Source organism: Takifugu rubripes, chromosome 22 (assembly GCF_901000725.2).
Source record: "Takifugu rubripes chromosome 22, fTakRub1.2, whole genome shotgun sequence".
Lineage (NCBI taxonomy): Eukaryota > Metazoa > Chordata > Actinopteri > Tetraodontiformes > Tetraodontidae > Takifugu > Takifugu rubripes.
In genome coordinates, this window is record NC_042306.1 from 2,387,526 (window position 1) to 2,412,696 (window position 25,171).

The following is a 25,171-nucleotide window of genomic DNA, read 5'->3' on the forward strand; positions in this document are numbered from 1 at the left end:
GTTTCTCCTCCTCCAGCTTCCTCTCAAACTCCTCCTCAATCACAAGGAGCTTCTGATTCAGGCCTTCCTCCTGCTCCATCAGCTCTCTCTTATGTCGCTCCTCTTTCTCCTGCTGCCGACTGTGGAGGGTTTCCTCCAGAGAAGCACATTTGAGGTTGCTCTCCTTCAGAGCAGCTTGCGTGGTGTTCAGCTGGGTCAGGGTCTCCACATCGGCCACAGTCCTCATGTGTCGCCTCTTCACTGCCCTGCTGAGCTGCTCCTCCTTCTCTGCCAGGGCTTCTCTGAGGTGCTGGACCTCTTCCCTCCAAGTCTCCATTGATGATTCCAGTGGTTCTTGCTCTGCCTTCAGCTGCTGGGTTCCTCGCTGTGCCATTGATGCGTCTGCTGGTCACCAGTGTGGTACAAGAGTGTTGAGCTCCTCAGGCATGTGCTGAAAGAGATAGAGCTGAGGTGTTTGATACAAAGGAGATCAAAGACTAAAAGGCCAACTTAAGATCAAAGAGAAAAATGCCAACTGACCCAAGTAATAAAATTAAGTCATTTCTAAAGCTGTCATTTACAACGTGTACATGGATATTCAAGTCTCCAATGATAACGACTTTATCTGATCTAAGGACCAAGTGAGATAAGAAGTCAGAGAACTCAGATAGGAACTCTGAATGTGACCCAGCAGGGGGCCGATATACAACTACAAACAAAAGTGGCTTTTCTGTCTTCCAGTTCAGATGGGTGATGCCAAGAGTCAGGCTTTCAAATGAACTGGAGCCATGTTTTGGTCTAGGATTAATTAATAACTTGGAGTGATAGATTGCTGCCACTCCCCCTCCTCGACCAGGAACACGAGGAATATGATCATTAAGATGGGTAGGAGGAGTAGATTCATTTAAGCTAACATACTCCTCCTCCTGAAACCAGGTCTCAGTAAGACAAAATAAATCAATGTGATGATCCGCTATCAGGTCGTGCACTAACAGGGATTTACACAAAAGAGATCTAATATTTAACAGTCCACACTTAATTGTGATATTAGTTTCCCCAACTTGTGCTTTGGTATTAATTTTAATAAGATTATGGTGATTGACCGCTCCCCTGCTCTGTGCTTGGTGAACTTTTAACCGTGGAACAGAGACTACCTCTATAGTGTTAAATATGTTATTGTTGGTGGATGAGGGTTCTATGGAAGCAGCAGAGAGGTGTGTAAGACTACAACTCTGCATCCTGGTCTGGACCCTGGATTGTCAGGTCACTTTGGGTCTAATAAAATTAGCCAAATTACTAGAAATGAGAGAGGCGCCATCCCGTGCGGGATGGACACCGTCTCTCCTAACCAGACCAGGTTTTCCCCAAAAAGTGCTCCAATTGTCTACAAAGGCCACCTGGTTTTCGGGGCACCACCGTGACAGCCAGCGACGGAGCGACGACATGAGGCTAAACATCTCATCGCTGACCAGATCGGGGAGGGGACCAGAGAATGCTCCGGAGTCCCACATCGTTTTTGCGTAGCTGCACACCGACTCTGTTAATTTTGGTGACCTCCGACTGACGAAGCCGGGTGTCGTTCGCTCCGACGTGAATAATAACTTTACCAAATTTACGTTTACTTCTCGCCAGCAGCTTTCGATTGGCTTCTATGTCGCCCGCTCTGGCCCCCGGAATGCACTTACCTATGGTCGCTGGAGTCCTGCGAACCGTCACCCAGCCGCCCTGGCTGCTGCCGGGGGACCGCTAGCTGTAGTTACGCTAGGCGGCTCCGCAGCAGCTAGCTTCTCCTGGCTACCTGACGCAACTCCATCCAAGCTGCGGAACCGCGTCTCAATCTCATTAAGTCTCGCCTCCATAGCCTTAAATAAACTCCACTTTCTGCACCTATTCCCTTCACTAAAGGAGGCAGAGGAGTAACTAAACATTTCACACGCTGAACAGACAAAAACACCAGGTGAAACAGACGGTGAGACCATGCTAACGCTGATAATCGGCAGAGCCCTGTATTTGTTTAATATGGGTTATTTCTCACTGTTATCAGGTGACTAGAATGTCCCAAGTGTTCAATTTTAAGTAGAGTGAATACAACACACAGTGCAACCAAGGAACGATTGCGAAGACAGGAAGTGACACAATACGTTACCGATGGCTTCTACATGCTTCATGCTATCGGAGTCACAGTCGTTCTGAGAGATCAGAGATTTGTGTTGTCAACATACTTGTGGTGGTGCTAGCCGCTGCACCACCACATGTGGCGATACTGTAAGCTGAACGCCTTGTGATGAATTTACACTCGAATTGCAGCATCAGAAGGAAAATGTCTCAGTTCTTATCCATGTCTAAATAAACATTGCCACCTGCTGCCCGCCTTTATCAATTGAGTGAGGGTCCAAAACCGAGTCTGCAGTGCATCAGCCGTCATATCCAGACACATTACTGAAGTGATGGGAGGAATGGCAGACAGAGAGACCGCAGATCCATTGGGTGTTATTTTTTGGAGATACCATAGCTCAAATATCCATTAGTGTTAAAATACCTTGCTCTCTGATGGAGGAGAGAAGAAGGGGTGTTGTGGAAGACTGCAGCACCCACAGGGTAAAATTGTTAGCAGGGACTGTGTCCTGGTAGCAAGTGTTTGGGGCTGAACTGTGCAGACGTGGAACAGATCGCTCAGAGGCACACAGGAGAGCTTGTTAAGAAAATGATAATGGAACTCCCCACTTCACTGTTTGCTGAAGGGCTCGGATGAAAAAGAACAAAAAAGAGCTCTAAGAATAGACAAGCACCCAACAGTGCAACAGCCTCCCCTCCCAAAAGACAATCAAATAGCCCTCTGGCAAAAGGTAACGTCTTCTTACTCAACACAAAACATCTGCATATGCCTGAAAGGAAAAGTCTAACCACTTTTCATACAGAAGCTTTGTGGAAAACCTCAATAACTGGCAGAAGTAACACCAAGAAATGATCACCTAGTGTTGCTCATCTCTCCCAAATTCCCTCTGCGCAGTTCCATTTCTCCAAAGTATTTAGAAACTACTGATTTGATGTGCATTATGAGATGGTTGGCACGTCTAAAGCCTCACTTTTATCTTGCTTGGTTAATCACCAGTAATATTGAGTTAAACCCAGCAGGATGAGGCCAGGGTCTATGCAGCATGTTCCTGTGGAGTAATGTCATGGCTTGTAGCTGAGTGAGTGTTTACTTGACCAATTTAATTGAATTGCTCACACTCTGTACACAGCCATCAGCCACAGGAGATAGCCTGATTAGTGAAGCCAAGCCTGCAGCATGTCTCATGTTCTAGACAATCAGGTGTAAAAGTGAATGATTCTTGCAATCCATTTAACTTTAATGTCTTGGATGATTCTCTCGCGGTATTAATTATCCATGTTGTCAGTCAGATGTACAGAAAGAAGGTAATTGGTTTTGGTTCCCAAGTTCTTCCACATCACTGTCACAGAGTAACTCGATGGAATAAGAAAGTTTTCACTGTTTTTGGAAGGAAAATGCATTTTTAAAACACATAAGGAGACTTTAGTATGAAGGATTAAACTGAAATGATCTGCCGTGGGCGGATGCCCAAATTACTTTTTCAATTCATAGTATTGTCAGACATGTTTATCCTGCACCAGGTGTTCTCTCAAACAAAGACTGGGGCCCTTTTTATTTATTTGCGGACTGCTGATGATGGCTTTGACATCCTCTCCTCCTCCACCCCCTTCCTGTCTCTCCTGCCCGGCAGACACTTCTGAATTACTTTTCGCCAGAGATGCATTAACATTGTCCTAATCTTCCCGCAGCTCCGTCGTCGTATTAATATTGTCGGTGCTCACGGATGTCATTAGCTCTGTAGACTAATGTCTGGTCTCTGTCACCAATAAATCCTCGGAATATGGCCGTGTCCCAGCGTTGTTTAGCCTCTACTTCAGAAACTGCAGCCATTATACCCTGATTTTCAAGCTAGTTTTAATTCCAAACCTCCTACTGTTTACTGATATAACGGCTATTTCACTGCTTGTTGGAATCATAACTGATTGTTCATCGTGCTTTCACTGTCAGCTGATCCATGCTTGTTCCCTGCTGATCGTCACATTCAATTAATTAGGCTCAGACAATGGCTGTGGATCACTGGAAAAGCTCTAGATTGGGTTTCTTCTTGTCTCTCAAATAGGACTTGGCTGATAACTGATAACAGAGGCTCTGCATGTTTCTGTTGATAGTATTGTGTCTGTGTTTAGCAGCTCTTAAACGGGTTCTAACCTGCGGAGATCTCAAGGTCGTGGTGATGTCAGGTCATCAGTCGATGCGGATGAGTCACCGGTGCAGACATATACAGTAAATAACATAAAAATACAGCATGTATTCAACAGAATGAGATGGGAATTAACATAAATAAAATAGCAAATGACAAGAAATGATTAATTGTAATTATTAGAACAGCAAAAGGCGGAAACACAAAGTGCTTTTTGATTGAAACTATATTGATACAAAGTAAAGAGAACAAATGTGGCCAATCAAAATAGCAGTCAATTACAGGAATGATTTGCCTCAGCGCAGATTGGAAGCTTAAACTTGAATGCCTGGATGAATGTCAACATTAATTTCCTCCCTCTTGTTGCCAAATGACAAACGCCTCCATCTTTTGCAGCCCGGTAATGAAAATGTAGCTGCGCAAAGTTAATTTACTCTTGAAACATTGTGCCGTTGTACAGAAGAAGCAATGGTGACATCAGAAGCCAAATACCAGGGGAAAGGAAGAGTGACAGCCTGCCTGAACCAGTGTATGAAACTGAGGGTCCAGCCTGCCCAGGTGTCAGCCTTCCCTCTGATACGCTTCCTGCTGATCCCCCTGAGGGGAAAGGCAGCAGACAAGACCACGCTGTGCTGCAGTGCTGTCGCATTTCTTCCTGTTGTACCACCGCCTACTCCTGTTATACTTCCAAGATAGCTTTCAGGCACCCATCAAAACATTCAGGCCCCCTCCTGATGTACATTCATTCCGCTGGGGCGATTTATAGCTGCTATAATTAATGACCACGGGAGCGGTTCGGAAACGAGTTTGTGTTCGAGCCTAATATCCTGACGTACAGTGAACGAGCAGAGGGAGTAATGTGTTATTGACAAAACCTGTCCACTGGCTGCTTTGACTTGTTTTTGCTAATCCAGTTAGCTGACTGTGTGCAGGAGTGCAGACAAGCAGAGGCCATTTTACTAGAGCTGCTTAAACACTGCAGGTCTGTTTAATCATACTGGCGTTCCTCAACATCTGATATTGACGAAAGGGATCAAGATACTTAGCTCTGATGATCAGTGATTAAAGAGCTAATCGAGACTATCAATCAACGGAAGCTGCGCAGCAACTTTGCCTATTTGTCTTTTCTTACCATTTGAATTTATTGTGATCATTTAATACCAAAGTGTCTTTCAGCATAATCTCCACTGGGTTAACATGTTTGACAGAGGCAACAGCATAAATTGTATCTTTTAAAAAAAAAACTGTCTCTGCATTCTTCTCCTTTTTCCTGAAGTCGTTCCTTCCCCCCTTAAGTTTCTCTTATCACAACTATCAAAAAAACCAAACAAATCTGATCTGTGTTCATATTGTCCTGTTTTAGCCTTCATCTCAGTGTTTCTTTACCAGCCATTGGCCAGAATCCACCTCTGTCCTTGGCTGCGACGCAGCTCTTATTTCTCTAACCTTGGATAATGTGCAATCTTTCGTCAATGCCGTCAAACCAACGTGCAGCTTCTCAACCCTGATTTACTTCCCAGGATTATTAAGTCAAACAAGTTTGAGAGCTTCTGTGTGTTTTGATTAGTCACCGTGCGTCTGGTCTTATTGTTATAAACCAATGTGACATGATGGTAAATCTCTGAGTTTAATTTCTCTGTTAGATATTGGAGACAGCTGAACGAGTGATACAATCATGACACGCAACATCCTTTCTGGGGGAGGAGTTTTAACCACACACCTGTGGAATAAACCTGATGTTTCTCAAGAGTTCTTCAAATGAAGGTTCATCAGGTGAATCTTAATGACCTTTCACTTCAGATATGTTGCACCGCTTTGTTAAACAGACAGTGACAAATTACCCCTTTTATTCCCCTTTAACTGGGCTTGCTAATCGACGTCTCTCATGGGCCGCAAAGCTCTTTTTTAAAAACTTGTTAAATGCACAAAGATTGGAGTTGTTTTTGGCTTTTATTTGCCAAATCTGGCAGAGATATCAACTCCAGCCTGATGAATAACTGTAGTATCAAACTAAAAGTCAAGCTGAAGGGAGTCTATTGTGAATATATTCAGCATTTAGCTGTTGCCTTCACCTTTGGTTAAGATAAATGTTTGAAACCAATTGTCCCATGTGTTGTGTAAATTAAATAAGATGATTTAAAGGCGAGAGAAGCTTGAAGGGAATTAAATTTAATATCATCATTTCATCATAGCTTTAACAGTCTGGAGTGTTTTGTAGTGAATCCCACCATCCTCATCTGTCCAAACATTTTAATGAGTTTGTGTCCTCGCGTGTCGTTATCTCGGTAACGCTCATTGATGTCGGTTTGTTTTTCCGAGCAGCATTTCCAGTGTCAGCACTGTCCAGTCTGCTTCTGACTTTTCTGTTTCATGTTGGAACGATTAAAAAAAAAATCTATACGTGTGAAAAGGAGAAATAGTTTGTAGAGAGATAAAGCAAAGTGAGTGTTTGTGCATGACTTCCTGGCTTCAGGACATATTTCTGAGCCTGATTGTTGGTCTTCCCGTGTCAAAGGTCAAACCATTTCTGCAGTACACAGCATTATGTGGACACCAGTGGAAGTAAATCACATGTGCGTGAGGGACAGTTGAGGGACAGTTTTAGCTTCTTTACTCAGTGTTAAAAAGCCTCTTAATAATGTGGAGAACACAGTTGATGAGGAGAAACAGGGTCTGAAGAGAACATATCGGTAATCTTGACACGTGTGAATGCAGACTTGATACTGCAGAGTCAAAAAAAAGAAGTCTCTTCAAGCAAGCACCGTCCAGGATGGAATTGATTTTTGATTCCTCAGGGCAGAGCATTAACCAGTACGCCAAACTTAAAGCATCTGGATAAAGGCCTCCATCTATTGATTGAATAGTGGCTTGCACTTTGGACCAATTAATCACCGAAATGTGCTCTGACCACTTTCCCATTTACTGTACTGTACAGTGAGATGGAAGAAGTTTGCCTTTGAGAGGAAAAGGTGCTCCCGGCAGTAAACTTTGTTTAACATCAGGTTTAACATTATTAAGTAGTGACCTGTAAAAGGTTCCAAAGTCCTGGTTGAGTACAAAAATAGTTTATTTTCTAGTATAAATGCTATTATTATATTATAAATCCTATTTAATATAAATGTTATTATGTAAAATCAAGCTGAAGGGAGTCTGGCAATTTCTATTGTGAATATATTCAGCATTTTGATGTTGCCTTGACCTTAGTTAACCAATTTTTCCATGTGTTAATTAAGACAATGCTGCGAGTTCATTGCTGGTTTTATTGAACCTATTCAACTTGTGCAGCATTACTGCTCATGTTGGCAACTTTACAGGCACATTTTGTGTGTGTGTGCACAACAACCGCTGTCTTTTCAAGATAAAGATGTGACAGTACTTTAATTAGTGTTTGAATTTATATTATGTTGAACAACAGTTCTGCCGTGTTTAACCGTGTCTCCTGATACCTGGGTGAAATATTTGTTTCTTTACGCTCTTCCATGTTTGGTCATGCTTCTTGTTCTACAGCCTGAAGTCAGAAGATCAAGTTGCCATAACAACACCCTACATGCAGACAGACCTACACACGCTGTCAGAGCAACCCCCAGTCCTACAACACAACCAATATTTTCATTGATCGCATCCTGTGGGACAAACAAGTGCAATACACCGCTCTGAATGCTGTTAGAATTGTTAGTGTTCTGGTGGTTAAACATCCCAAACATGTTTTTGTTCATTACAGTGAAACTGCGAAAACAGAAGTTCCATCTTATAGGTTGCATCAGGAGAACATTAAAAGAGGAAGTTCAGGAAGCTGTCTTGGTGCATTTGGGTTGGTCTTGATGATTGTTATGCTACCTTTACCTTCTTTAGCATTTGTGACTAAATCAGTGATACATTGTTTTCAGGTTAATATTGGAATCTCTGGACTCACAGTAGTTTTTGTCTGAGGTGGATCAAATGAGTAAAATTGAACTGGATCCTGAAAATCAAGTTATTACCAACACTGAGCATAAGTTAAGAAGGGACAACAATTAAAGTGGCTATTTCATAATTTAGATAAACCTGTTTCTTTTTTGCCTGTCCAATTTGCAATATAAACACCTGAACATGCTTGAAAATTCTGATGGAAATATTTTATAATTTATCATTCAGTACTCGCAGCAGCAGCAGCGGTAGCTCTCCTCGTACCGCTGGGCAAAAGAAATTCAGACTGGACAAAATGCTTCTCAGGATGGAGTGAAACAACCAGAAGTCTGCCTTCTCCTAAACACAGCTGGAATGAATGTATGTAGTAGAATTCATCAATAAAACGAAAACACGATATGGATTCTGCAGGAAAATAGAGGATGTGTGTTTGGGATCAGAGATGCTTGTACTGGCGAGAAATCATTGTGTTTTTAAGGAATGAAATAGATTTTTTTTTTTCAGAGAGGAAGGGACAGATTGTGGTTTTAGAGCTTGACGTTATCTCAGACAGGTGACCTTGTTTGGTCATCCTACATCAGTGGAGCCTCTCTGAGACTAAGGCCAATAACATTAGAGTGATGTACAAAGACCACAGCAACAGACAGAATGTCCACCCTTAAATTAATGCGCCAAGAGACAAGTTTTGTCGTCTGTCGGCATCTAAAAGTATTATCGGTGAAGCTCTGATGTATTCCTCCACTGCAGGAGCCCTGATCCTTTTCCTGTCAAATAAAACGAGATCTTAAATATCCAATGTTTGCTCTCAGATCTCACTGGCGATTGGGTGATTGAACCATCACTTGCTGCTTCCCAGCTGCAGATATCCAACCCTCTTCCCCTCCCGGGGGTGAAGAGCAGAAACTTGACCCGGTCCTCTCCAGCCATCCTTGTGCATTCAGTTTAGATGAACTTTGCTGTTCACATCGCTGATCAGTCGGTCGCCGCCACAGCAAGACAACATCCATAAGACCAGAACAAGGGAACTTTTTAGTCATAATGGGCATCCCAGAAGAGGAAAAACCACGTCCACCATCGGACATCACAGTGTTTGGGGCCAACTGTACCCTCCATGGTCTCAGTCACATTTTTCTTCCCGGTGGAGTGACTCTGCGACGGCTGCTTTGGGCCGCCGCCTTCAGCACATCCCTCTCCATCTTCCTGTACCAAGTGGCCGACCGCGTGATCGAGTACTATCGGTACCCTCATGTGACCATCCTGGACGAGATGGACAGCCCGGTCATGTACTTCCCGGCCGTCACCCTCTGCAACTACAACAGCTTTCGGAAGTCTCAGATCCGTAGGAACGACATCTTCTGGATGGCGGGGCTCCTGGGTGTGGAGCAAGGTGACTTTGATGAGTTCATGGCTGCTGTGGGGCAGCCCACAGACAACAGCAAGTTTTTCCCCAGCAAGACCTTCAACATGTTGGAGTTTGTGCAGAGGACTAGCCACAGCATGGAGGAGATGCTGCTGGACTGCAAATATAGAGGCAAAGATTGTGGCCCAGAGAACTTTACTACAGTAAGTAAACTGCCTGGTCATTTATCCTCAACTCAAGGGCAAACTGAGTACGGTAAAAGAAAAATGGTCCTTATGTTGTTACTTTTAGGCAATCCATTTTACCAAAGGAGAAATGTCACTCCTTTAACCACAACATGTGAAGTGCTGGTGCCATATGGTTCAGCAAATCTCTGCTGACATCATGCGTCATGCATTATGAAGCAAGCATCTGCTGTTTTCTAAGAAATGCAAGTTTTGGGCTTTTTCTGAAAATAAACGATTGTTCTCTGTCATTCTATAAAAATGAAGGCAGTTCTACAAAGGTGAAATTGTAATCTTTGGCTTTGTGGAATCACAATCACCCCACAAAAAAGGACAAAATGGTGTCAGCAGAATTTGAAGGGAAGTTAATCGCCCCGCTGCAGAGACAGGGGAAGGATTGTGTTCCAATGAAATGCACCATCGATCTGAGTGATAGAAAATGAGCATCAAGACAGGCTTGTCATGCTGCACAAGTTCTTAGACAAGAAGTGGCAGTGAATCTGACGCAAATGTTTTTATTAATTATTGAGGAGTTTTATGGTGGCAGTAATGCTCTCAACTGGCACCTTGCACCTGAGAGGGGTGTCATACTTTGATATAAAAGCGCTGGATTAGAGCCTGAAAGGTCCTTCAAAGGCACAATTTGATCAGTTTGCTCAGAGTGATGACCTTGACTCTTTCACATCCCCACGCACAAAGGGCAAATTTCTGCTAAATGTCAGAAACTGGAGATGCTCTCTGGGCCTAAGTATAGACACCACTAATTAAAGATTCATGGAACTGCCTGAATTCACCCTCTTCAGACTGCTGATCTTACTGTGGGAGGCCGGGAGGCACGTCCACTCGCAGTGGGGATGAGATATGTAGGGATTGAGATGATCCATTATATACTTCAGCATCACCTCGGCAGATGACTCACAGAAGGTCTAGAGAACATCTGACAATTAGATCTCTGCCTGTGGAAAATATAAGCAGAAAGTGACATCATTTAGACTGTTTTTCAGATGCTGTTTGCTAAGGGTATATTTGGATTTATAGTACCTGCACATATGTGTGTGTGAGACTTTTATGGATTTTGGGTGGCACCAGCATTATTAAAGATACTTGAAGAGGACTGTGCCTATTCCCTGTCTTCAAAAAAGATTTTAGTGATTGGAGTAGGTCCCTGGTATCAAAACAAAAGATGCTTCCAAATGATGTCAGCCAGCACACGGTTATTTCAAGAGGATCGACCAGTTGCACAGATTCCATCATTGACAGATGTCAGGCCTCCATCTCTGAGCGCTACCTGATTCCCGTGAACTGCTGCTGTGTCATTGATTGCCTCATTAATACAAAATCATGAAGCCTCAACGGTCCGCCCAGTACTCCGCTCTGGATTAAACCTGGAAAATTTCCTCTAACTAAATAAATCATCTGTCGGTGTGTATGCGGGATGCACGCTGAAGTCGGCCTAATGTGATTTCAATCGATCGACATCTCATCCTTTTGGCTTGCTTGATGCTAACACATTTATAATATCACATTATAATTGGACTTCCTGCATATGTACATGTAGCTTGTACTGGGAAAAAATGCAGCTATAGGCTTGTGGTCAGTTCGCTGTGGTTCCGAGTCAGCCGCGTCTGAAGCGAATGTGTCGGATTACTTTTTCCTTGTTGGCTTTAGAAGGTTATACAGAAAGAAAGGTGAACAATGCCAGGGCCGACTGTTGACCAGTTCAAAGTCTGTGCTTGCACACAAGCTGTGGAGAAAATCTGGAAATCCGTTTAGACGAGAGAGGAAAAGTGGGAGCGAGGATAACAAACTGTGGCAGAGAGGGGCCGGGCTGCATTTAGATTGCAGTGGGACTGGGACTCGACTAAGGGCCGACGCCATCGCTGTGTTCAGCGTGCTACAGAGCACAGCCAGAGCCACTGGGAGAGATGAAGGGGAGAAATGTGTCGGGAACGACTTAAGTACAGCGCTGCCTCGCGCGGTAGCAGTCAAATAAAGATCCCTGATGCAGATGATGAGCCAAATAACAAATACCTGTGATTGGTTTGTTTTATTGCTCTGACACTAACATCCGGTGAGTGAGTTTCTGTTATTGTAAGTGCAGTGTTGGCAGACCGATCAATGGCCCTGAAGACGTGTAGCGAGCGACCGGTGGCCATTTTCTGCTGACTGCGAGGGGGGCCGATGTCGAAAGCCCTGGTTGACAAAACCTCTTAAGGTAATGAGGTTGTTATTTGAAAGCAGGGATGCAAACACGGCTTTGTCCAAAACCAACAGTGCCATTGTGAGACGTCGTAGATTACCAGCCCTCTGACACCGTGTGACGTCTCGGCCCTTTTTATATTCAAATTTCCATCATTTACCAGTTCAGGATGGGAGGAGGACACAACTTTAGCTCTTTCAGGTGGTCATATTTAGATTTTATTTTCACTTATCTTCTCTTGGATCTGTATCCTCTTCTGTCATCCCACCTCCTTCTGTACCGTTGCTATCTTCTTTCAAGTAAATTGAGATTCCCCCTCGACGATACTAGTCATAAAGGGAAAACCAGGAATGACGTACTCTTTTTAAAGTATGAGTAATGTTGCCATTTCAAAGTGAAAATGTCCGTGTGGGTTAGGGTTAGGATTTTAATTTAGAGGGAAGGATTTTTTGTAACCTGCCGGCATTTCAGACCCCCGCACTTGCTTACTGTGCTCAAAATTCTGGAGTGCTGGCAAAATGGGCGGATTAACAGATACCAGAAGCCTCCATCTGAGCACATGCTGGGGAAAAAAAATAAAATAAAACAAGATTATCCCTGCAAATGTGAGAGCAAAATTTAAAAAGAGTTTATCAAAGTCTGACTGCAGACTGAAAGCTTGAGTGGCAGCATGCTGGCATTTTGTTGTTGGCGGCGGAGGCGGGTTCTTCCTGGTATGAAATGAGGATGCATGAAAGCAGGTGTGGATGGCAGCGCCTGTTTTTTAACGATACGGAGGCAGCTGCCCCTAACTCGGTCTTCCAGATACAGTTTATGAAAGTTTCCAGTTTATTCCCTTCAAATGAGGCAGCACTGCGTTTGCTTCATAAACATTACTGAAATAATTTCAAAAGTAGATGAGATTTCCAGTGAAGATACTCTCCTACACAAAATCGCCAGGGCTTTTCTCATATGATGAATTTTATATGAAGTCTGAGCCGTAGCCGAGGATCTCTCCTTGCTCAGCATGCGGACTGCTCGTGGTTCAGTTTCATTTAGAGAGAGACCACAAGATGTCTCCCTTTGCTAAAGAAGCTGTCTATCCACCAGAGTGACGCCTCTCTTAATGAATTCTTTGCTTCTAACACCTTTTCTCTTTGCTTTTGTTCGGCGCATGCAGCCAAGCAGCTTTATTTTACTGGTCTGGATATTCTCAGGGTGAAATTGTCACTCATTTTGTGGCTACGACAGGCTGTTGCTTGTGATAGCTTGACTGTTAAAACCTGTCAATCCTAAATGCTATTAAATGACTTTTCAAACTTTATCAGGGGTTGAACCAAAAGTAATGTCAGAGTTACAGAATAATTCTGCAGGAAAGTACACGCTATAAAGCAATAAAATGAACTGTGAAGGTTAAAATAATTAACTCAATTTATTGATTACGTAAAGCAAACCAAGTAATTCTTTTAATGTTTGACGCATTTGCACTAATTGTATGATTTGGTCATTCTTTATATTTAAATTGAACAGTTTAATTAACAGGATCTGAAATTGAAAAAGTTACATCAGTCATACTGCACATAAAGAGCAGTTTAATTGGCAATGAAATCATTCAACCACATTATTCTTTATCAGGTAATTTAGCCTGGATATGCAGTCAAATGCATGCAGAAATGAAAATGTCGAGCTGGGTTTCACACTGAAACAGGCGAATCTAAAAATATTTAAGATTGATGAGATACTTTATTTTATACATTCAACAAATTATGGGAATAATCAGCAATGTGTAAAAACTGCAGATTGGCTCATTGCTATCATAAAACTCTTGCCCTGCTTCCTAAATAACATTTTATAGGGTCTTTACTGAACAAACAATAATTTAAGTACATCAAATCTCTTATTTTGTACCAATGTTCAGTTAGTGTGACCTTTTGTGTGGGTTTAGTTGTTAAATGTTTAATACAATCCAACCTTTTTTGATGTTCTGGCCTTATCAGCATGACTGGGACTGGATGTCCGTGTCTGATATGACTTTTATTCTTTTAAAATTTTATTTTATGCCACGTCATTTGTGATGTGCGTCTAATTGGTGGCAGTATTTCCCGTGCTGGTGAGCACTGTCACTGGCCCTTGAAGGAGCCAGGATCCCCCTGACTGGCTCATAACTGCCCTGCAGCTGTAATGAGACCTCGGGGGTTCAGCTGGGCTTTGACGTGAAAGGTCGGGAGGGAGACGTCGTTCCCCGACTTGTCTCAGGGATCACTGAGCTGCTGCTGGAGCTGGGTGAGAAATGTGCAAACGCATCTTCCAAACGGTGCTGCTCTCTTCTGCTTTTCTTTCCCATCAAACTGCAATCAGCATATTGTGTTTTGGTAAATGGTATGATCCTCTAATTACATGCTCCAAAGCTGAGGCAAAGATGAAATGTGTTTTCCTCTCCAGGAGGATAACAATAAGAAATAAAAGAGCAGCAGATGTACAGTAAACCAAGAAGTAGCATGGCGGCTATACAGGAGAAAACTCATTAAGATTAGCTCGAAGCACTTCATATTGTTCTCATTGATTGCAGTGTGCCTGACGAGCATATATTTTAAATTCTAAATAATTGATCCCCCACCCCTAAAAGTGCACTTCTCCACATCTGAAAGTCTGCCTGTTGCTCGACTAGATCAATGCAGTCGATAAATATTTGGATTGTTGAGGGAATAAAACGGGAATAAGAGGTTTGTAGAATGCAGCAATGTTTTGTTTTACTTGGATTAGAATTGTTTTTTCAGCCACAGCTCGATTTGCACTGTGGTGGTTACAAAAGAGCTAACAGACTTCAGACGGAATTCCTGCTCTGTTTGCTAACTAGAATTTATTTTTTTTTATTCCCATAAATGTCCATCACCTGATAGCAGTAAAGTGAAGCTCTAATGAATATACTGTATTTGACCCTTTGAGTCATGTTTCTGTCAGTAGAAATGGAATTCTGTTGGTGCCGAGCTGCTGTTAAAACAAATGTTCAGGAAGACTAATGATGATTGTCTCATATATTGCCTTTTTACCCTCGCTCGGACTAATGAAATGAAACTTTGGATCCAACTGCTGACGAGGGACAATTCCGACAGCCTGCCTCCGAGTCTGTATTGGACAAATGAGCTCCGGTCATTAAGTTCCAGAGTTAATTGCGCTTCATATCTATGTTCACGTTTCCAAAGAAACCAGAATTAAAGGAAATCGATGCAGCTATTGAAGGGTTGACGAAACCAGCTGGTCAGCTTTAACTCTAATAAAGTGGGATTCTTGGATTTATTTTAGTGGCCTGAGTCACACTGGTGGCTTTCTCACAGGCTGAAATTAACTATAATGCATAGAAATGTGTGTTAATGTATATTTGTAATGCTATAGGTGTTCCTTCACATTTTAGAGAATATAAAATAGGAAAATAATTAATAGCTAGAAAGGCAATCTAAATATATACAGCCACTGGAATCGTGTAGGAAGTCGACCTATTAGCATCAGTTTGATTCTTCAGCAGCCAAAGCAAATATGTGGACATTCAATTATTGCAATCTCTGAAGTGGCCACTAGATGTTGCCAAATCCAACATCCCATCTATTTGATGAAAGGTTGTCACAGAGTTGGCGGTGTTTGTTACTACAACAATGTCCACAACACAAATCATTTATAGCCCACGATAATTCAAAGCCACGGTTCAATATAAGATCATTTTCAGATCACTTCCATTATGTTTTATTTAATAATTGCACAGAGCGCGAATAACTGAGTTGGGTTTTTCAATACTCGTATCACACCCCTGGATTTTGCCTTTTTAATCATTAATAATATGCTATCCATTGATCTGCAAGCAAACTAGTTTAATACTGGGGGGGGGGGGGGGGGGGGGATCTTTGTCAGCCACATTTTCTGTGTCAGAGTTGTTTCTGCTTTGATTGATATTTCCTCCCCTCCTCTCCATATCATTGGAGGTCTACTTCATCACCGGAGGAAAACAATTTCATCCACTGGCTCCACCTCATTCTCCATTTGCCTGTGCAGGGAGTGAGTAGGGGGGCAACAAGCTGTAAATTCTTTTCTGCCGGCTGCAAGTCAACACACTAAAAAACCATCTCTTCGATCTGTGGAAAAGGGAGGAGCTGGGTTCCCAAAGAGCTCGTGCACAAAGAGAGACACGGCCGAAATAGACAAGCATTGTCTGGCACTGGGGAGGGAGCTGAAGGAGTGGAAGATCTGAGCAACAGGGGTAAGGCTCTCTGGATTTTCAAAGTGATTGCCTGTGGGTGCGAAGACGCCGCTTCAAAATACAGTTATCACGTCTATTTATCTGATGACGGAGGACTGCTGATGATTGTGCTCGTATGCCTGTTTTTCTCATAAAGGACTCTTTATTTCCAACAATTTGGACGCCACAGTTATTTTTGTTTGAACGTTACAACTTGGACGCTGCTTGCTTCTACCTGAAGGTAATGGAGAAAAGCCACTTCTACGGATCTTTAGTGCATGCTGCCTAAAAACACCATTAAGCGTAGAGGTGTGTGCATTAACGAGTAGTTATGGTGGAGGAATCTGCAGCCAGCTCAGGCTCTGTCTGCCCAAAGAGAACGGAGATTTCCCACGAGATTCCTTTAAAAAAAGCTGGCTCAGTAAAACCGACGTGGAAGGAGATCAGCGTGGAGTTTGTCACGAGGACCAAGATCCATGGTCTGAAGTTTGTCTTCTGCCCAGACAAGTCCAGACCGCAGCGGGTCATCTGGATCGTGGCCTTCTTCGTGTGCATTAGTCTCCTTTGCATCTGGTCCCGGAACCGGATCCAGTATCTGATGTCCTACCCAGCCATCACAAAGATCAACATGGTGTGGGCTCGCAACATGTCCTTCCCGGCTGTCACCTTCTGCAACAAAAATGTGTTCCGCGTGTCCACGCTGACCAAAGAGGACCTGTACCACAGCGGCTACTGGATGGACCTCATGTATCCCAATCACACGGTCATGGAGAAGAGCCTGTCCTTCCTCAAAGACAGCCCCAAACAGGGTCTCCTGAGTCTGCTGGACTTCAACAATTACAGCCCGCGGCCCGGTTACCGCGTCAACACCACGGAGATGATGGGACGCCTCGGTCACCAGATGGAGGAAATGCTCCTGGAGTGCAGGTTCCGCGGGGAAACATGCACCTCCAGAAACTTCAGCACTGTATGTACAGAAAGAAAATGGTGTTTGTCAGGTGTGGATTGGTAATGTTGTCTTTCATCATTTATACCCTCCAGCTTGCTTGCTGAGAGATTTCTGTTTCACTCCTGCAACCAAATCCCATCATCATGTGTCCATCGGAACACGGCTATTTTCTGCCCTTCAAAAGCTCATTAACTTCACTCCACTGAAGAACAGAACACCACAGAACCTTCATGCTGTAGTCAGTATGTGGATCACATAAATGAGACTCCAAAGAGTCTCCAGCCTCATCTACACTCTCTCACCCTGTAATATTCAAACTGGCTACAAGCTACTTTAATAATTAATTCTCATTCATAACTCAGTTTGAATTCAGATTTAGTTCCTTAAATTAACATCCAGAGGACACAGTAGAAATATATAGTACATTATAGAACACTGGGTGAGGGCAGAACTTAACCACACCCATTATTAGAACCTTACAAATACTAATAAACTGGTGGACTGAAACAATAAGTCAAATTTCTGCGTTTACTAATTGGTCCAGACGGAGCCGATAAAAGTCAAATTACTCGTGCGTGTTTACACACCCCTTAAACGGATAAAATATGGATGCGTATGAACAAAAGATGCCGACTTTCGCTGTTTGACTGCTGAAGTAACTCCTGGTGTTGTTGTGGACGACTCAACTTAAAGCCGTTGCTTGGTGCAGACCTTGTTATCCACTCAGTCGGGGGAACAGACCAAACTGCTGTCTTATCTGTTGGAGCTGCTCGTACGTCTGCCCCAGTCTGGACATGGAACATCGATTCTGATCTCTCGGAATCAGTTTTTCCACGCTGGTTGAATCCTTGCCGGCTGCATTCCTGGCCTGACCTCTGTGTCGTAGAGTTTTAAAAAATCTGGACAAGACAGCAGTAGACTTGCAACGCCAGCAGTGCAGTCAGGTGTTACCCCAGCGATACAACTGGTGGTGGTGGTGAGATTTATTTCATGCATTCTGTACTGGGTACAGCTCAGGTAGCATTATAGCTCTTATGCTATCAAAATGTGCGTGGCCACTTTCTGGTTGCACCGATAATTGGATTTCATTACCAAGCAATTATTGGGTTGTCAGAGAAATAAGGGGAGGGCACTGTAGAACCAGAGGACCATGATAAAATGATTTTTACGAAAAAAGAAGTTTACATGTTGCACATCTGCCCACATGATCTTTTGCATCTGTGCTAGCTTGTGTTCCCGCAGTGCTTCGCTCTTGTGGGCTCTAGTGGTTCTATTGGTGTTAAACTAACGAGGTACATTTTTCACGGTTACAGAGCCACATTTTTACAAGTCTGTCTTTAAAACTTTCTTAAGCCATTAAAAATTAAAGTTTTAATCACATATCAGACTTTGATGTATTTGAAAGAAAACTATTACTTTCGCTCAAGCAAAAATCGATGATCTACAAATTCATTGAGCGGCAAAGCCATTGCGAGTCAACGCTAAATTCTAATAATTACAGAAACCCATCAAACGATTACGGACTGAGGGCTGAGGCCTTGATTTGTCATTTTCGTTTTGCAGATTTACACACGCTATGGGAAATGCTACACCTTCAACTCGGGGTTAGATGGCAACCCCCTGCTGACGACGCTGAAGGGCGGGACGGGGAACGGCTTGGAGATCATGCTGGACATCCAGCAGGACGAATACCTGCCTGTGTGGGGAGAAACAGGTCTGTGATTTCTTGCCTTTCTTAATCGTAATTATGGATTTGGTGCTGCGTATGGGTTTTCCTCCTTCCCTCCGATATGCTCGCTAATATGCGCTGCACAAGAAAATAGAGGGAACACAGAATCATCACCACGTAACTCTTAGGTAGCTCTTAGGCTGTCTGCATGTTCTCTCAGGAAGCAATCATGATTGTGAATCAGTTTTCAGTGCCCCGTCACAGACCATGCACAGGTAGTGCAATTGTTGCACCCCCTCAAGCATCCATTCTTTCATCAGGAGCATGCAGAGATGTAGAAAACGCATACATGTCAGTGAATCACCCACTATAATCAGTGAAGAGTTGCAAATGGAATTTTTCCTTTATTAATATTTGTGTAATTTAAGTGTCCCTAATTTAAGTTGATGAGTAAATGAACAGCAAACCTGCCTTTTGCCCTTTTTTTCAGGTCGTTTCAGTCATAGCTGCTACAATCAGCAGTAACAACCTATGGACTAATGTTTAATAGTATGTTTTTATTGACATATTGTCTGTAATCTATGGTAGATAACACAGCACTGATTGTTGCATTCGTAATTTATCCAATATAGATTTAATGGTATAGATTTCTCTCTCACCACACAGACATGTTATTATGTCTTCTTTATTTTATTCCAGTTTTGGAGCATGTTGGTATCAGTTCCAGAGCCAAAACTCAGGTTTCCAGGGGAAACCGTGTTTCAGTGTTACATTTTCTGGCGTGCTGTATCCACAGATGAGACCTCCTACGAAGCAGGCATCAAAGTTCAGATCCACAGCCAAGACGAACCACCGTTCATTGATCAGCTGGGATTTGGTGTGGCCCCTGGTTTTCAAACATTTGTGTCATGTCAGCAGCAACTGGTATTTGATGTTCAGCCTCCTCCCCTCTAACCTCAACTGTTCATTGCTCAGCTTCATCCTTTTTTCACCCCCAAACCTCGGCAGCCGGGGCCCATCGCTTCTTTCTGTGAGAACCCGGATCAAAAATCAGACAATGGCTTACATTATGTTATATAAAACAATACATTCCAGATGAGAGGACACGAAGAAATCCTGTGCAAAAGCTGAAATAAAAACAAAATTTACAATTTCTTGTAAATGAATGCAGTTTAAAGCTGTTAAACAGGATTTTTCTCACTAAAATTGTTGCTGTGGCTGCAGCAGAACTAATGCAGGGACTCAAAGTAAGTTCTGAAGGTCCCCTAATAGGGAGAATGATTAAATGAGCTGGTAAAAGATTCCTCATGCATAAGCCATCAGGTTAGCTAATGACCTGAATACACAAACAGTCTAATTATGTGTCAGACGACAAAACTGAGGCATTTAAATAAACTGAAAGTGTGATTTAGGGACAGAGGAAAACATGCAGAATAACGAGAAGTGACCTCCGCGCTCTTCCCCATCATCTGCGAAGCACTGGAGAAGCTGTTTGTAATATCACAACACGGAGCTCACCTGATTTTCACTTTGAATTTAATGAAGCTGTCATTATGGGATGTCATCAAGACAGCATTTGAACAACATTAATGCTGCTGCCACAGACTGATTTCAGGCTCTGCAGCAATTCCTCCTCTTTCCATCAGCTGCAGACACTTTAAAATTCCATAATTAGTCCCTGTGATTCTTTAAATAATTCATACTTTAGCACCGAGTTATTATTTCATCATTTAATTGAGTTCAGTTCATGTGATTTTGCTCCCAAAGCTGACGTTCCTGGTCAGTTCATCAGCATGAGACAGATGATGTCACCAAAGTCCTGTTTTAGCAGAATAACATGGGATCACTGAGGTGGTTAGCTCTTATTTTAAACAGACACCTGGACACCACAAGGATAGCAAACATTCTCTATCTTTCCGTGCAACGGTTGTGAAACATTTGGGGCGTGTCGCTGTTCATCATTCAGCCATCTCTAAACTGAATCACCATCAAGTTCGGAAAAACACGCATGGCTATCATTTCCAGTCCTGACACCAGTGACAGCTAAACGATGTGTTCGCCGGCCCCAAGATGCTCTGAATTAATTAATCAGTGAAGTATGGCTGGTGTTTATTCCAGTCATGACAGGACAGTGGCAGCGTCTCCGCTGCCCACACTCATCATTTTAGGAGTTTGAATGTCACTTGAGTGCACTGAACCATGGAGACCGCAGCACCAGATTCTTCCTAAATCGATATGCTGTTAATAAAATGAACCTGGAGCGGCTGACAGGAGGGACCGGCTGATGGCCCGTTCCCCGGTCTGACTGCGCTGACCGGAGGGGCTGATCCCAGTTGGAACTATCACACTGATAATGATGCGGGCTGTGTTCCCTCACCCCTCGTCCTAGATGAGACGTCCTATGAGGCCGGCATAAAGGTACAGCTGCACACTCAGTCAGAGCCTCCTTTCCTCCACGAGCTGGGCTTCGGGGTCGCCCCCGGCTTCCAAACGTTCGTTTCCACCCAAGAGCAGCGGGTAGCGTATGACTGTCTGGGCTTGCTGCATGCTGCAAACACTGCACTGTTACAGCGTCATCAACTTCATTACCTTTGATTTGCCGTTGTCCTCTTTCCTTCTCCCCGAGGAATGGATTTGTCTCACTCCCCTGCAAACCCACCTCCCTTTTCACCCCCACCCCCCGTGGCTGAAGCAACGCCATGCAACATTTGCAGTCTGTCCTTGTCGTTATCAGCGAAGAGCATCTAATGTGTTAAATTTCCAGCTTGAAGTCATTCATTTAAGTCTTTGTCTTCATATTAGCCGTTGTTTGGCTCCACAATTTAACTGCCCTTCACGGTTCTGTTGATTCTTTTTTTCTTCTTTTCTTCTTTTTCTTTTTTTCATTTTGCTTTTATGTGTTCTGTCAGCGATCCATGGACTGCTACTTAATATCATCTGGAGGGACCAGCCAGGGCCATTCATTAGGCTTTATTACCCACTCTGGCATCAGTTTTTATTGTACTGGGGTTTTACCTCCAGTCTTTCTCCAGTTATGTAGAGTCTGAGGGCAACAGGCAGAGTTCAATAAGGGCCAAATCATGTCTTTTGAGGGGCCGATTTCCCTCCTCAGTCTTTTTATAACCTAAATGACCGAGGCATTATCAAAGGTGGCTTCAAGCTGCTAAAGATCAGATCTGCTGTGATAGTTTCACAATTGTTTTCTTGTGAACCCTTTCCGGAAGAAGCTCCTATTTCTGGCTGTTGGCTTGCAGCTACACAATTGTTTAGTGGCCTTAAAGAAAAGGTTTACATAATTTAGTCATTTGAATGGAATCAAAGGATTTCATGTTATCTTAAACAAGGACTATTGTTGTCCTGATTAATGAGACTTATTTTTTGTTGTTCCTTCCATCAAAAGTACTAAGGAGAGCCAGCAAATCTTAGCAATATTTTATATTATTAACTTTTGCTGGGGGGGAAACTATTCCTGTGATCTACGGTCAGATCTAATATTTAGTCTGACCAAATTCTGTGTTGCTCTTCACCTTTTTAATTAGTTTTACCACAAAGTGATTAAATCCAGTCAGGCAGTTTTATTGACTTACCAAAGATGATTTAAAATGTTAATACCTGGAAAAAGGTTTTGAAATCTAAATGCATTCATTTCTTATATATTTATCACAGTAATGTGGTTGTATCTGTTCTTTTTGATTTGAAAAGTGTTTGCTGTTCTGAGATCTGGTCTCAGGGTTGTGAGATGTGTCTAATTACTGTGGTGTCCTGTCTGAAACTACATATTTGACAGCGTCTTCAGAGCCTGTCTCTAATCCCATGGTATTCTGCTTCCTACCAGGGACTAGACCTGCATCAGTAACGTTCTGCATGACGTCTGCTTGCCATGTGACAGATAACGCTGCTCTGAATTTACCTACTTTGTCAGTGGCCATTGTCATTGAAATGCTTCTGTTTTTCATTTGGTTGATTTGTTTTCATTTACGTTTGGAACGTGTGTCGGCTTGTCCTGGGTCTGCATTGTGTCCTGCTCTTATTCTGTCCTGCTGACCCTCTGAGACACAACATGTGCCGTTTTCTGTCGCAGCTTCAGTACCTCCCGCCACCGTGGGGAGACTGCAAGTCCACCCCTATAGACTCCGAGTACTTCTCCACGTACAGCATCAGCGCCTGCCGCATCGACTGTGAAACCCGGTACCTGCTGGAGAACTGCAACTGCAGGATGGTTCACATGCCGGGTACGAGTTCAGAACAGGCCCAGTCAGATCCCAAATGCATCATTTGAACTGTGTAACCATTCCATTGGATTTTCATTTTGAACAGGGACCTCCACTGTTTGCACTCCTGAGCAGTACAAGGACTGTGCTGACCCAGCTCTAGGTGAGCATTTATACCGCAGATATGTAAAAAAAAAAAAAAAACCCACTAAAACGTTGTCATGAGATTTAAAGTTTGAATTCGACAGGCAGCACACGCGCAGAAATATTCACATATTAACTTGAAACTGCGTTCAGCTCAACTGGAGCGAAATAATACAGTAAATGATTGTTTAAAAATCCCATTAGGAGGATTTGTGATGTGTCTTTGCTCCACCGATATCAAATAAATCCCACAAAGCTTTCTCTCCACGTTTCCGTCATTACTAGCTTTCATGGAAAGTGAACGATGGCAGCAATTTTCCTTTTCGGTTCCTTCTCCCTGTCGTGCGCAGCGTTATTTTTGGCAGAAACCTGAGAGCCTCTGTGTCGGGTTTGTTTGATTCTCTGGCAGTGATCACGTTATTTTTAAACGACTCTGATCATCCACAGACTTTTTGGTAGAGAAAGACAACGATTACTGTGTGTGTGAGACCCCCTGCAACATGACTCGCTATGGCAAGGAGCTGTCCATGGTTAAGATCCCCAGTAAGGCCTCTGCTAAATATCTGGCTAAGAAATTCAACAAAACTGAACAATATATTGGGTGAGTATCGTTCAGCAGTATCAGCTCTCCAGATCTAAGCTTCTTTTCTCTCTCTGTTGATGGATGGTAGCAGTGCCGCATGTTCTGGGTCTCCATCGTTCACCTTCAATGTAACGATAATGAAAAAGTGTGTGATGTCGTTTTTTATCACGCCACTCGTGGAAGTCTCTGAGGCACGCTCCCTTCTGTCCTCTCCTCAGAGAAAACATCTTGGTCTTAGACATCTTCTTTGAGGCCCTCAATTATGAGAAGATCGAGCAGAAGAAGGCGTACGAAATCGCAGGACTCCTCGGTAAGACTTGTGCTGGCGTCGGTTCGGGGTTGAAACGCGTGATAAGCTCGCTCCCTTTCATGGTGCTGCCGTCCTTTGAGGTTTCATCTCCGAGCTGTGGAACATTTGAGTTGTCAGGACTTTTGTGGACGTTTGTGCTGAGATTTAAACTGAACGATGCTGAATTGGAAGCTTGGAATTGTTTCATGCACCGTTGTTGAGTGGCAGCAGCCGCTCATCCGTCCATCTCTTTGTTCCCAGGTGATATCGGAGGTCAGATGGGGCTGTTTATCGGCGCCAGCGTTTTAACAATTCTGGAAATATTTGACTACCTGTATGAGGTACGGAGAGTTTTGCATTAAATCAAAACGTTAAGTGTTTCACTACAGACCTCAATTTAGCCTCACGTGAAATTAGTTAACCTTGAAAAATATTTGTATATTGGGATTTAAACCATCTAATCTATTATCCAGGTGTTTACATTAATATGAGCTAAACTGACTCGTTGCTGGATGTGTTACTGTAACAAATACAGCTGCTTGGTTTGATTGAGAATGTTTCTTAGCCCTGCATAATCTCTGTTCTCCCCCCCCCCCCCCCCCCCCCCCACATTTAGGTCTTTAAGGATAAGATTTTGGGCTACTTCATGCGCAAGAAACGACCACAGCGTTGTCAGAGCGACAATCTGGTAATTGTTCACCTCATCAAAAGATTTTAATTGGCAGAGATGATGAATGTGATGATAGATAAGCTGGGAAGGGAACCCCCCCCCCCCCATAAAAACCAAACATAAAAGCCCCCACAGTGGAGATGCTCAGGATAAAAGGCACCAGAGGGGAAGTAAAGCCAGCGTATCTGCTTCTATACACAAATGGTACATGTTAAACACTGAAGGAATTATTTTTCAGATAAGAAAACCATGAGCTTTATTTTTTAGTTTTAAACACACACACACACACAAGCACAAAATTAAATAAGAAAGCTTTTTTTTCTGTGAACGTTTCTTAATATAAATTTAATAATTCATAGATTTCAAGGCAATAAAAACCATTTTGAACTTCAAAATCAAATCTCATGTGAGTCAAGCCTGTGAGGCTTTTCTGTGCTGCCCTAAATCACCTCAGAGGCTGAACTCAGACAGTTTTAACCAGTGAGGGTTGGCTTATTAGAAATTATAACTGAATTGCATTTTAG

At 43.1% G+C, this 25,171-nt stretch overlaps 1 protein-coding gene and 1 long non-coding RNA gene across 10 annotated transcripts in view; both read left to right on the plus strand.

Moving 5' to 3' along the window:
- Positions 1-25,171, plus strand: part of asic1c (acid-sensing (proton-gated) ion channel 1c) — a 63,307-nt gene that overhangs the window by 33,399 nt on the left and 4,737 nt on the right. For 4 of the 9 annotated variants that reach the window (XM_029830590.1, XM_029830592.1, XM_029830589.1 and 1 more), the window contains 8 exons: positions 18,645-18,795; positions 19,547-19,674; positions 22,832-22,982; positions 23,068-23,124; positions 23,553-23,706; positions 23,907-23,998; positions 24,239-24,318; positions 24,594-24,665. In XM_029830590.1, coding sequence (XP_029686450.1) covers positions 18,645-18,795; positions 19,547-19,674; positions 22,832-22,982; positions 23,068-23,124; positions 23,553-23,706; positions 23,907-23,998; positions 24,239-24,318; positions 24,594-24,665 — 885 coding nt within the window. Of the gene's footprint in view, positions 1-15,920; positions 17,100-18,644; positions 18,796-19,546; positions 19,675-21,139; positions 21,268-22,831; positions 22,983-23,067; positions 23,125-23,552; positions 23,707-23,906; positions 23,999-24,238; positions 24,319-24,593; positions 24,666-25,171 lie in introns of those variants that run through there. The other 5 variants (XM_011616087.2, XM_011616088.2, XM_029830588.1 and 2 more) reach the window with 5 other exon arrangements.
- On the plus strand, positions 5,803-8,517 carry LOC115247869 (uncharacterized). Its single transcript, XR_003886932.1, has 3 exons — positions 5,803-6,008; positions 7,957-8,046; positions 8,370-8,517. It is a non-coding gene; the product is annotated as an uncharacterized lncRNA (long non-coding RNA).